The 14,036-nt window shown below is 46.4% G+C and overlaps 3 protein-coding genes across 3 annotated transcripts; 2 read left to right on the forward strand and 1 right to left on the reverse strand.

Moving 5' to 3' along the window:
- Nucleotides 1-2,913: 2,913 nt before the first annotated feature.
- On the reverse strand, nt 2,914-3,618 carry IAQ61_003290 (uncharacterized protein; the record flags this gene model as incomplete). Its single annotated transcript, XM_066095921.1, has 4 exons — nt 3,487-3,618; nt 3,187-3,433; nt 3,053-3,156; nt 2,914-2,939 (listed from the first exon to the last, which is right to left on the reverse strand). Exons 1-4 carry the CDS (start codon nt 3,605-3,607, stop codon nt 2,914-2,916), a joined length of 498 nt encoding a protein of 165 aa, XP_065954166.1. The 5' UTR covers nt 3,608-3,618.
- Nucleotides 3,619-7,413: 3,795 nt separating this feature from the next.
- On the forward strand, nt 7,414-9,923 carry IAQ61_003291 (uncharacterized protein; the record flags this gene model as incomplete). The annotated part of the gene is made up of 6 exons (XM_066095922.1): nt 7,414-7,623; nt 7,674-7,710; nt 7,757-7,835; nt 7,950-9,070; nt 9,124-9,156; nt 9,439-9,923. The coding sequence occupies 6 exons, from the start codon at nt 7,414-7,416 to the stop codon at nt 9,921-9,923; spliced, it is 1,965 nt and encodes a 654-aa protein (XP_065954167.1).
- A 2,275-nt stretch (nt 9,924-12,198) lies between these two features.
- IAQ61_003292 (uncharacterized protein) lies at nt 12,199-13,938 on the forward strand (the record flags this gene model as incomplete). Its single annotated transcript, XM_003844895.2, has 1 exon — nt 12,199-13,938. One exon carries the CDS (start codon nt 12,199-12,201, stop codon nt 13,936-13,938), a length of 1,740 nt encoding a protein of 579 aa, XP_003844943.2.
- Nucleotides 13,939-14,036: the final 98 nt, after the last annotated feature.

Consider the following 14,036-nt stretch of genomic DNA (forward strand, 5'->3'; position numbering starts at 1 on the left):
CGGTAGTAGTGTTGGTGATGATACAAAGTCTTGGATGTGGATTGTAGTGGCTTGCCGTCCTCAAGGCGAGGAAGAAGGATACTTATATACTTCTGCCGTGGGAAATCATGGATGACTACAAAATGATTTAGGCCAATGAGTGTACCTGTTATGGAAAGCACTACTCGAAGTGAGCTTTGATACCATGATTGGCACAGTGTTTGGTGGTTGATGCTGCGGCAGCCATTTCCCTGCTTAGGTGCCTAGCGTAAAATGGCCGTGTCTCTAGCAGTTGAGTGGCTCAATCACTGCTGATAGCGCTATTTTCAGTAAGAAAATCCCTGTATAGCACTGTTTCGGGGCTTGCCACCAGACAATTTCCCCGCCGATATTCTACTCTATTCAAGGGACTAGTGTGAATGAACTACTACACGAGGATATCAGACCTGCAACGGTAAAAAAAAATAGGACTAGTAAGGTATCCTGAGCCATGCGAGTAGTTGTTTCGCCACAATTACATGATGGTAAGTCCCGAAATTCTGGACTGAAAGCTCCAAAGAGATGTCGCTCAGTGGTGTATGGAAGATATAGGGGCTATTATAATGAATATATACGTCAAACACATGTGTGATCCCACTCAGACATTATACCTTTCACATATCATGCGTTTGTACATTTGTTATCGTCTGTAGCATTTGGAGTATGCTTGTATGTTCAATTCTGACAGTCGGTCGAACGGCAAGCTCAGAGCTACGATGGTCCCTACCAGGCACCGATGACAGCGTCTAACAGCGTAAACGTGCAGTTTCATCTTACTATGGGCGTCGTATAACAAGACATAAGCCCGCAATTGCGGCCTCCGTGCATTAAAGGTGAAGCTAAGAACGGGAACTGGGCCTGGGATCGAGTACTGAGAAAAGACAAATGGGAAATCTGCTTGTGTTAAACAAGGTTTTCGCCATGAAGCCAATAATATATTTGCCGAATGACCTTCTAGAAGACCTGATGCAAGAGCGCTAGGTTTGACGCTATTGGCCTAGGATCACAACTCTAGTAATTAGCATGGCACCTCGGACGAATAGACAAGCAGATATTTTCCCTTTTTGGTCCTAGCCACTCCCAAATTGGTGTCTGAGAAAAGTCTAGAAGGATAAGTGGCGATGCCCAACTGCCGAGCCCGTCCCAGATGTGGCTGCACCTACATCTCTAGTGACTTGTTACAGTGCTAACTAGCGAGAGACAAAACAAGGACAAGTGGAAGCCAAATTTAACTCAAGTGCCACGTCATAATGCTACGGTCATCTGGTCTACGAGAGAAATTCACCGAAAGAAACAGGATATATGCACAGATTGGGGATGAGCTAATACGCTTTGAGGACTATTCCTTTGTTCCGTGATTAGTTAGGTGAACAATTGCCTAGTTCTCGTATCCCAGAAATGCCGTCCCTGAAAAACTCAGTGCCATATACCTAGCGGTACCGTTCTTTCCAAGGTACACAAAGGCTGCACAGACGTACATTAACGTAATGCCCAAGACCGCACATTGGAACGATTCAGACGGAATGTGTGCACTGTACGGTGTGGCCAAACCATCTCAAGGGTCTAGGACTAATGCTCCTTATTGCTCATCAAATAATCTAGAAACAGCAGAGGTAGACGGCTCTCGGTTAGACCTGAGAACCAGAAATAGGAGCTAAGATTTTAGTGACCTTTTGAAGGGGATTGGCGAGCAAGATGAGAAACCAGTAAGACCCTGAAAAATATTCCTAGAGCGTGAGACCCTTTGCAGCGGTCAAGGTGTGATGCTGTCTATGAAAGCTCTCCTCCTGTTCGATCGGTCTTAATTTCTGAGTTTCCCGACGAGCAAAGACGACTTTGCCATAGCGTAGTACCCAATGATAGGACCTTATCTCAACACGACCAAGGCACTGATTCTAGAATTTTGGAGACAAATTAACCGATATGCACAATCAAGGACATGCCCAGATCAAAATAGTTTTGCCTCGGTCCGTGAGATTTTATTTTCCAGGTAGCTCCATCCGGCGGCCTAAAGCGGAGAATAGTGGCATTCCATGACATGTGATTGTAATCTTGGTTTTTGCATTTCCGAGTAAAAGAATGGCTTCGAAGGGGCCTGAATCCTGATAGTTCTCATACTTTGCTCGAGCCTTCGTCATGAAAATCCAGCTCTTGCCCAGCCAGTCTTTAAAAAAGTGTCACCCTCTGCAGTTCTTGCAAGTCTAGTGTGTGCCGGTAGTTTTGTACTGGCACCAAAGAATGCACATTTTACGACTTCGCGGGCCTAGACCGCACACTGGAAACACATGTATTTGAGCCGCCCTTCAATGTCGTACCATCTGGCGGGCAGTAGTGACGGTTCCTAGGCCAGAATCGGGCCGAAAGAGATACCGATGCCCCACTCTGCTCATCACCATCTTGATTCTTAGCTAGGCGGACGCCTTGTTTGATGCTGTAGACTTACACCGAACGATGCACTAGCATCCACACGTGCCCAGTGCCCGGCGTCGCGATATCCTTGTCATTGATCCTCAGAGTGAAAGTAGCCTAGCTAAGCCTAGCTCCAGAGTACCGGTAGCAGACATTATTGCAGACATAGTATTAACACTGTAAGGTGATCTTCCCTACGAATACTAGTATATGATGGCACAAGGAACTAGCTCTACACATGTGAAGTCTCAGTCTTGACCTTGTATCGTTGCCCATGCGCACGGGCTGAGAACATTGCCGTCCGCTACCGGTAGTTAGATCCAGCCCTATTCGCCCCGCCGATTCCAACGACAAGGATACGGTTGCCTGAATACCAATAGAGACTTCCTGTGGTACCTCCGAAGATCAAGTCTGCATGCACCTAAGATCGGTTCCTCGCTCACCTCGGCAGTCGTGGATCTTTTTTCAGCACTGCCCCCCTTACTACTATCGAAGTCTCCGCATGTAAGCCGCTGTATTGGCGTATAGTGTTTTTTTCTCTCGGTTAGAGTGATGGCTACACCACATTGTCTCGTCCGAACTTGGCATAGTACGGGAACTAACAGGGGTGCAACGTCGTGCTTACATGACAGGCCCTGAACAGTCGCCCATAACAGCCAGGGCACGCCGTCGTTGAGCATCAGCCTGAGTCCGACGACACCAGTAGTTCGATACGAAGTTGCCTCAAATCTTCTATTTTTATGGAATCATAGTACAAACTGTGTAACGACAAGACGCATCCATACTATTGCTGAAGGCGAGAAAGAAGATTGTGTCTCTAGACGTAGGCAAGTTAGCAAGGAGTAAAGGCTACTCCCTTTCGAAACGATTGGATACAGCTCTGCTCGAATGACTATGGCATCGACAACTAACACGCTAGAAACTAGGATTTGGCGTTCAATGTGAATTTTGCACCGGAAATAGTACGAATCGGAGTGCAATGACACCGCCAGCTGACAGGGCGGACCTATGGAACCGAATGCGAGCTACTCGGAAACTTCCTTTTGGTGATTCATGCACTTCCAGAATATTGTGTGGCAGTGAGACCGCTGAGGTTGACCCGGATATCAAGACTCGGAGTCACCTTCTGCAGATAAGGTACTGTAGCAAAATAGGCCACGTGGACGGAATTATACGACATGGCGGATATGCCTCACCTGTCATGCCGGTAACTCAGCAGTGTGAGACATTCTTTTGGATTGTTCCACAGAGATAAGTTGCGTTGTAGAGATGAATTCGTTTCCTGTCGCAGATTAGTCTGCAAGTTTGATCTGCACATCACGCATATGTTGAAGGTGTCTACGTTCTGAGCTATTTTACTTGTTGCTTATAGCCATGAAGCTTCTTGTTTGTATTTCGTCTCATACAACCCCCATATCCAAGAATGTTTTGAATAGACCATTTGCGGTGGCTGGAGATATTCTAATGAATTTTCGCCACTATCGAATTGGCAATATCGAGGCCTCACCATGACCATGCCGACCCATCTTAGCTCCACATATGACTACATAAGATTCATTGATGAAAGCTTTGATGAAGAGATAATACCAGGGAGTTAAATAGGCACAGATTCATCGTGAACGAAGCCGCACATGTGCATGTTTGCGAGATCCGATCTTTCACTGGCTGCAAACTCTGAGTGGCATGTCAATCGAAAGCAGCCATGATAGAGTTATCCTCTCGCTCCGAAGGATCGTGACCAATACCAGCAGGATATGACGCATGGAGAAGCGGTGCTTGGTTGCTCGGACATCGCAGTGGGAGTGACCAGATTGATATAGGATGTAGGATGCTATCCGCATTGTGGTCTTGCTGATGACAATAGGTGCGAAAGCATCAGGCTAAACTAGTAATACCCTCCTCACCTGCGATATTGTCGTCTTTTCGCCATTTAATAATATTAGGGCAAGAGATACGAGTAGAGATGGAGGTCGACCGTGTTACTTCTCAAGAACATAGCCGTTAGCGGCTGCAACTGTGATATCCATTAACCACAAATACGGGTCTGCTGTGATTGTTCCTGAGGCTTACTGCTTAATGGGTTACCAGAATAGTATTTGGTCGCTATAGAACCTGAAGTGTATCAACGTCGGCCTATTGGAATATGTGCGGGCTTGTCTGACTTGCACCAGGATATCAGCACTTGTGTTCAAGCCACGACAGCTTCCCCGACTCTGTGAAAGCGTTGCTAAGAAAGTTCAAGGCTCCAAGTCGGCGCATGTCGCAAAGGTCAGCAAAGGGCAATTATAGATGCGGTGTGAGAAGACGGAAGAAGACGGAAATAAGCATTTGAAAGCCGGGCAGCGGGCTATTACTAGGTATGGATGAATTGTGTGTACGCTAACCTATCTCAGTATAGCGCAACAGCACAGCACACAGTAAGGCTGACAACAGCACCTAACAGTCAGCACTCCACTGCATCAGAGAATACAAGGGCGCCAAACTCTAACTCTCTAGTAAGAACAACTATGTTAGGAGCTGGTGCTAGTTTTATAGAAGCTTTCTAGGCGTTCTGCATGGCTAAGTATATATAGAATATAATATATATTTACACTACTTTTTCTTAAGCACTAACGCGCACACTATTTTAAATAATAAACCTAGTCTTAGAATAGTAAGGGATATATATTATAATTTAAAGAGGTAAAAAAATATTACCTATTACCTTTATTACTATTCTATATAATTAGCTACTAATTTTAAAACAGCAATGTTATTATCTGTAGACTGCGTGGTACTAGTACTTTTAAGAGTAGGATGCCACCTCCACAGGCACTATAGTACAAAACCAGTTTACAGTAGCTATATTTATCTAAAGTAGACTAAGAAGTAGTTTAGGTAGAAGAAGTAAACCTAAATAGGGTTTATTATACTATGTATTCTATAAAAGTAAACTACTTTTATTTCTACTTCTATTAATCTACTAGTATTAGTAATAACTAGTTTCCTACTAACTATTTAAGTATTTTACCCCTCCTTTCTTTAATCTTCTTCACTACCTCTATCACTACCTCTACCACCTCCACCACCTCCACTACCTCCACCACCTCCACTACCTCCACCACCTCCACTACCTCCACTACCTCCACCACCTCTATTACTACCTCTACCACCACCTCTATCACCACCTCTACCACCACCTCTATCACCACCTCTATCACCACCTCTACCACCTCCACCACCTCCACCACCTCTACTACCTCTACCACCACCTCTATTATCACCACCTCTATTATCACCACCTCTATCACCACCTCTATTACCACCACCACCTCCACCACCTCTACTACCTCCACTACCTCCACCACCTCTACTACCTCTACCACCACCTCTATTATCACTACCTCCTATTAGTAAAAATATTATGACTCATTATTATGTTATATGTGCGTATAGCGTAAAGCTAATCTTTTCTACCCCTTTTAGTCTTAGTTAGGTATTATAGCGTATAATAGAAATAAAACTACTTTTTATACTTAATTTAAACCCCTACTATAAAAGTAAACTACTACTTTAATAAAAGTAAACCACTACTTTAAACCTATTTATAGGTATACACGAGGTTAGTTTACACCTATATAGTAAACCCCTAGCGTACTATTCTATAGTAAACAATTTTTTACTGTAGTGATTAGAGAATATAAGGGCGCCAAACTCTAACTCTCTAGTAAGAATAACTATATTAGGAGCTAGTGCTAGTTTTATAGAAGCTTTCTAGGCGTTCTATATAGCCAAGTATATGTGGAATATAATATATATTTACACTACTTTTTCTTAAGCACTAATGCGCACACTATTTTAAATAATAAACCTAGTCTTAGAATAGTAAGGGATATATATTAATTTAAAGAGGCAAAAAAATATCACCTGCTACCTTTATTACTATTCTATACGATCAGCTACTAATTTTGAAACAGCGATTTTATTATCTGTGGACTGCGTGGTACTAGTACTTTCAAGAGCAGGATGCCACCTCTATAGGTGAGGCATCAACGTAACAAATTTGCGAGCTAGAAAGCTATTAACGCTTCTGGGAATGATAGTCTTCTATTTACGGAGCTACAGAAATACCACTCTGTGCCTGAAGACCGTGTATTGATCAGAAGTGTGCTTTTCAACCTAGGCAGCAGTTTGGATGAGTACCAATACATTGATTCGCCCGATTTCAACGAAAGACGTTGTCGTTGTCGTTGGACTAGTCCTAGATATCGGTTATCCCTTCTAGTACTTTGGCTCCTGAATGGTGGTCTGTGTAGCGACATGTTAACGATCGCCAAGGACAAAATACCTTTTCGTACCTTCTGGTGTGGTCCATCTGACCGCATCTGAACTGGCCTGCATAGAGCGCACACCAATCATTCGGTAGAGGCTTCTATCCGGTAAATCTCAACATATCAGGAGCTGTTTCATTCGCATATCAGAACGTCTGATCGGTCAACGAAAGGCTACCTGGATCGATGATTTTATCCATTACAATAACTTTTGACCGAAAGCACCCAAAATATTAACACGGTAGACTGTCTATATCATATTTTTCTGTGCATACAAATATCTTTTCATAGTATCTAAAGATCCACAGGAAAAGAGAAGATTAGATGTAGGCTTCATGGCTGGAGTACTTCCCCTAACACGAGCATTACGACTAGGAAGAGTCTCTCATGCCGCAAGCGCGTGCCGTTGTAATTGAGTATCAGATGGCAAATGGACTGACCGATCCACCAAGATGGTTGTGCAGGATCTTGCATGAAACGAGAACTTTCTTTTCCACACCTTCATTTTTCAAGTCATCGTGCGATAACTGATCACTTCATGTGAGTCGGCGAAACGCCGCACGAGCCTCAAGATGCACTTATGGCAAGCATCCCCAATGCCATTCTTCTCTAAAAGTGCACGTATTGCATGAATTCAACGTCTGTGTAAGACAATAAAATCGGCTTATCCCCCAATATGCCTGGAGGCATCCACCCGCCAATCGAAGTTGTGCTCGCATGGCCAGAGCCAAACTACATCAACCCAGCGGTCAGACCAAACACCGTTACGATATTGGCTTGCATTCTGGGACCTACTACTGTGGCCATGGTTCTCGCGAGGCTTTGGGTCAGAATCATCATTCAAAGACATCCCGGATGGGATGATTGGATTGTGCTCGCAGCCACCGTGAGTCAGTCCAGTCCAAGCAACCAAGAGCCCACAGCTGATTTTGCAAGATCCCCACCATTGCCCTTACCGTTCTTTATCCATGCAGTATGTAAGCCTAGGTACCCATTAGTAACCCGCTGACTACTATTAGCTGTCGAAATGGGCTTTAAAAAACATATATGGGATTTAAATCCCATTGGGCAGAGCACTCGTATGGTGACAGCCCGCAAGTACGTTCTGGCAGCCGAATGCATCTTCTGCGTCGCATCGGGGCTAATAAAAATCTCGATACTCCTTTTTTATCGTCGCTTGTCGTCACGAGCAGTATCAACAACCTTTCGTAGGGTTACATGGCTCTGCATCGGCTTCATCGCAGCCTACACAGTCGCATTAACGCTTGCTCCCATTCTCGGCTGCCAACCAATTTCGGCTTTCTGGAACCAATTGGACATGGAAAAAGTACTACGAGGGTACAAGTTCCACTGCTTCGATGAGGGAGCTGACGTCTTTGCTGCAAGCGTTATCTCTTCTGCCCAAGATCTCTTAACAGCGGTCCTACCCACGTTTCTATACTGGAACCTCCGCATACCAATACGGCAAAAGATCGCACTGCTTGGAATATTCGCCATTGGGTATGCTAGCGTAGCTATTGGTGCAGTACGGGCTTATTACAGTTGGCGCATCTTCTACGAAACATATGATGTAACCTGGTGGACCTGGGATCTAATGCTCACCTGTCTGCTTGAGCTTCACCTCGGAGCATTCTGTGCCAACGCGCCCGCACTAAAGGTATTCTTCAAGCACTTCTTCCATGACAAGCTCGATTCGACTTCATATCCAAGGACACCTGCGCCATCGGGCGGGCACGCACACAGTCTTCTAACCAACTCGCGCTCTATCAGTACGTTTTCTACCGTCTTCAGCATTCTTTCCACATTCTTGTCAAAGAGCGCTATCTCCCCCACCAGCGATGGCTACATCTCAGAGCCGCACCACAGGGTGTTCATTGACACCCATGGTGGAGTGCAAGTCCACCGAGACTTCCAGGTGGTCCACTCTCCACTCTCTACAGCCTATGAAATTCGCCACGAGTCCATGGCAGCTACCGATCTTGCATATGACCGATACTACGAGGAAATTGAGCTTGGACGCTATACGACAGGACACAATTCAATGGCATCTAGTATGCTTTCGACCGACTTGATGGAGGGAAACGATCTAGAAGCTCTGCCCCCTATCTCAAGGTCACCCAATACTACAATGTTGCCAAATTCATCCTTGCCTTGCAATGCAGATCCACAGTCGTCAATCATCAAGGCCCTGCCATCAACACTGCCATCGGTCTTGATTGAAAAATGTAAATACATGTCCGGAGACATCGACGTATGTCGTCGCGGGGATGATTTCACCATCTTGCAAGGCACTCGGAGTTGTCTTGGTAGCACAACACATGATGATGACTCAGGTAAATCTCTTCCACGCTCCCTCAACCCACTTGAAGCCTCGCTAATTTTCAAGAGGAAACCCAAGATCATGAAAAAGTTGTTTGTGGTAGACATTTCTCACTGTGTCATGTAAACGCCCATCAATTAAATGTGTTAGCCGCCGTAGGGTGCAACTTGCAGTCGTACTTGTGACTGACTTCGGGACAAGCCCAGTCCCAAAGAGGAAGGTGCATGCTCAGATTCGGATTTGGGACTAGCATTCATTACCGGCATCTATCTCCAAAGTATATCCGCTTGCGAAGTCTTTCATCGGGTGTATTCCCTTAACACGTTGCACAACTCTTTGTCTTTTTTACGTTCAACAAATGACGCTTGCATCCCACAGCAGACCTCATGGGAGATGTCGATGAGCCATTGTCGATGACGACACCAAAAGTATCTCCGCCAGTTCTCATCTCATCTACTGAGATACAACAAAATACAAGATTAGCAAAATCGAGACGCAATCTTTGCAACCAAGCTTTCTCCCGTCACAAGGATCCCGACCCAGTAAAATGGAACCCCAAGACCTTGCGATTTCCGAACAGGCAACTGTTATACGAAATTCTTACACCCGAGAGCGTATTTGCGGTTGTATATGAGGAAGATGAGACAGAGATCACGCGACGCAATAACCTATCTGGTGGGATAACGGATGAAGAAACGGCGAACGGCGGCGAGACAGTGGAAGGTACTTCTGGTACAAGAAGGAAAGTCATCGCATGCGCAGCAGCCATTCCCTGGTCCGGTGGCTGGTCAAAAGAAGGCGCTGGTAAGGAAACAGGCTGGGAGATCAAGACGGTATGTGTCGACGGCGAGCCGCGCCATTTGTAGAAGGGACTTGCTCTACAGACTCTTGCTGCTCTGGAGTCCCACCTCATGGACGTGGAAAGATCAAAGCTACATGCTGAGGGCGTGGAGGGCGAAAGGGGCCATGTAGATTTATGGATTTTGGCGGCAGAGTGTATAAACGGTATGTATTGGCGTAAGAGGGGATACGAGAAGGTGCGGATCAAATGGGAGGGACCGGGAGTCTGGAGTTGTAGAATGAATTTTGAAATGGTGGTATTTAGAAAAAGAGTTCAGCTGGGGTTTGTTGGTCCTTGATATAGGTTGCGTTTGTCTGGGTCAAATACTAGCAGCTTTTCTGGTAGAGGTCAGTGTTACTGTGGTGAGCATGTTACATGGGTCTCGATTGTCGTCTTGTATCTCGCAGCTATGGTCCTACTCTTATGGCGATATGAACCATATCTCCGGCATTGGACATAATCTCTCCGATCATTCATTTCTCATTGTTAGATCTGCACAGTGAAAACTTCCGTGAGCATGTGGATTTTAGATATGCACGTTTGCAAAGCTGAAATATCGGCATAGACGACATAGCCATGTAAAGCCATATTTTGGAGTTTTGCGGACTGAGCTAGGTAATCCTCATCCGAGTATCAGGACAGTTAGGTAGGGACCCCAGGCACTGAACAGTCCGGCCGACCATGCCACTCACTAGTTGGCTCGTCCAGCCGGCAGTTGCAACCTGCATTGGTACCCATCGTTCGAGCTCCGCCCTCGGGCACACATTTCGGCTTTGGGCATTGCTATCAACTCGAAATTCTTCGACCAGCGTTGCAAGTCTCCACCCAGATTCCGCTACAGGTTTGTCTCATCGTCCCTGTAGAAGCTTCTTTGTACAACGTCGCCTACGGATGATGATCACCACGTTCTCGCCATACCCAGCTCTTGACGAAGTGACAACGCAGATGTCTCACATGCACACATCATATCCAAAGCCCCGAAATATGCATAGTGTGGAGAATCACATGACCGTTTACTTCTGTTCTCGATGACTTTGTACGACTATGCCAACTGCGTGGGCAATTTGATCTTGTATATCGCAAGCAAATGAGTCGCCGGTCCAGCGATCAATGTGGCGATGCGACAACGCGCGAGCTTTGAAGACTGTGTAACCTGGTCCACGCGCGCACCCGAGAGAGCAGCAAACCGCTCAAAAGGGGCATTGCACAGCATTCGTACCATGACTTTTCATTTCATCATGGGCATGGTTAAACGGGTTGGTGTCTCGTCTCGGCACCACCGTCAATTGATTTCTTGGATGTGGCAGTCAAACTGTTGTATAGGTATAGTATATACTCTTCAAATATCGCGCTACCTACTAATAACCTGGGAGCATATCAGGGAGCTTCCAAGGAATAGATGAGAATGAGTAGTTTATGTCTGTCCCTGCCAACTAGCACGCGGGTTTGCAGGAGTAACGTATCACAAGGTCTTCTTACGAGTGGGTACGCCACACAATGAGACCCTGTGTTTGTACCATGTGAGTATTTCTGTCGGCAAGTGAATCGTCTCGTGTATCCCAAAAGGCTCAAGGCAGTTCTTGCAAGTCGACGACCCTCGAATGTTGTCCCACAGCCACGCCACCGCCAAGCTTTGTGGTGTGACTTGATAACTGCTCTAATATCAAGCGTGAGAAACAAAGTACGGGTTGCGGATTTCATTGGAAGGGGTCATTGCCCGTGTTGGGCTGCTCCTTCTATCACATTTGGATATTGTACCAACATCGAGGAAAGCCCATGCGCCAACGTTATCGCTTACGCACTTGACGATGAAGATTCTCCAGTTGTCATTCTCTAATTAAAATCACCAAGATAATTTCATGTTCTAGCCTACCAAAGGAAGGTCGTTTCTCACCACCAACTCCGACGACAAATGTCCTCGACCAGGGAAGGGTTGATCTATCAACGCGGTGGGGTCGGGCCTTCTCCACCAGCCAATGCAACATGGATGAGGAGCAGGTATGCACCAGCTCAAAGTGTGTGGGGTAGGTTGTTATCGTCAAGATAACCAGTATTGCTTGCCTTAAGAGCAAGAGCCATGAGCAAGGTCCGTCTCCCATCTCCACTACACTTTTGCACACTGCAACTACCAAGGAACTTCCTACAAGCAGACTTAGATCTTGCTATCGTGCAAGACACCGCAAATTCACACCCGAACGATCCTATCGTACCTCTTGCTCCTAAAGAGCGTTTTACCAGGAATATTGCCGTCTTATCAGCCAACCCGGAAGCACTCCAAGAACATCTTGTCAAAGAGCACAATGATCGATTCCAATCCTTCACAAGTACCGCCAGAGTCCCTACCCGGGGCATGGACAGCCACATCGTTGGATACAGCAAGATCTGCAGACGATGGCAGCTGCAAGCAATTACCAACAGAGTCCAAGACATCCGTCGATTCGGCACTCTCCAATAACCATCCGGAATCTACAAAAAGAAATTCCACATGCTCCCAACGACTCGCGTTCGTCGCCCTCAGTCTGTCCATGTCACTGGCAGCACTCGACACGGTACTCATACCGACAGCTTTGCCCAGGATATCTCAGGACTTCCACATTGCCGACTCCCTATATGCCTGGGTCGGATCCTCCTACCTCCTCGCGAATGCTTCCTCAGTTCCGTTCTGGGGCAAATTGTCGGACATATTCGGTCGCAAATCTGTGATCTTGGTAGCGAACTCGATCTTCCTGGCTGGTAGCATCATCTGTGCCGTCGCCGCAAATGCTGCCATGCTCGTTGCTGGACGCACTATACAAGGCATTGGTGGAGGTGGTGTGATTGTGTTGGTTCACGTATGTGTCAGTGATCTGTTCACTATCCGCAATCGATCGTTATACATGGGTATCCTGGGTGGTATATGGGCCGTAGCTTCGGCTTTGGGACCTGTCCTAGGAGGCATATTTGCGGACAAGCTCTCTTGGAGGTACTGCTTCTACATCAACATTCCGATCATCTCGTTCGCCATGATCATACTTTACTTTACACTCAATCTATCCCTCCAAAAAGCAGCCTTGTTCGAGGGTCTAGCTTCCATGGATTGGCTAGGCACTTTCACCATACTGGCTGCAACGGTCCTATTCCTCGTCGGTCTGCAGATAGGTGGCACCCAATCTTACGGAAGCCCACTCGTCATCGTGCTCATTCTCTTCGGTTGTTTGGCATATGTCGGTTTCCCGTTCACGCAATGGTGGGCGAGCAAACGAGCTGGCCATCCCATTATGCCTCTACGAATTTTCAACGATACGAGTAACCTCAGCGCCCTTGCAGTCTGCGCATGTGATGCTTTGGTTTTCAACTCGATTGCTTACTTCCTCCCCCTATACTTCCAGATTGTTCTTGGCAAGAGTCCGACCATGGCTGGTGTCTACATGCTTGCGATTGCGATCCCACTGGCAACATTCTCGATTACCTCTGGTTACATAATCGAGAGCACGGGTCGTTTTCTTGAGGTTTTGCAAGTAGGACTTGGTTTAATGACGCTAGGAATTGGCCTGCTGATCTCCTTTGGACCCTCTCCGACTCGTGCAAAGATTATTGGCGTTCTCTTCGTCATCGGAATGGGATTTGGTCCTAACTTTGGCGCTCCTCTCATTGCGCTCCAGACGCGTATCGATGAGTCCGATATCGCGACAGGTACTGCGGCTTTTGGTTTTGTGCGCATGGTCTTTGGCGCAATCGGCCTTGTCGTCGGCCAAGTGGTATTCCAATCGCTCGTGCGACCAGCTACCCAAAGTCTAATTGCTTCAGGCATCTCAGGAGAGTTAGCACATGCGCTCGTGAGTGGTGATGCCATCTCTCAGACCAGTATTATTGCACAGTTACCACAAACTCAGCGAGCGATCACTAGGGGCAGCCTGACACATGCATTTCGAGGGACCTGGACCTTCTTCACTGTCGTGGCTGCTTTGGGTGTGCTGGTCTCGTTTGGTATTTCGCGAAAAAGATTACGAAAGGAGTCGACAAACACAATCGAGAGATGGATGTCAGCGGATGAAAATTGAGCGCATGTGAGTTCTGAGATGATGAAGGGATAATATAAAACACTCTCATGTGTCACAAAGAACTTTCCTTCAATGGTTGTTGAGCATGGTGGAGGTAA

This window comes from Plenodomus lingam (genome assembly GCF_022343315.1).
Source record: "Plenodomus lingam strain CAN1 chromosome Unknown contig_17, whole genome shotgun sequence".
In the NCBI taxonomy this organism is placed as follows: Eukaryota; Fungi; Ascomycota; class Dothideomycetes; order Pleosporales; family Leptosphaeriaceae; genus Plenodomus; species Plenodomus lingam.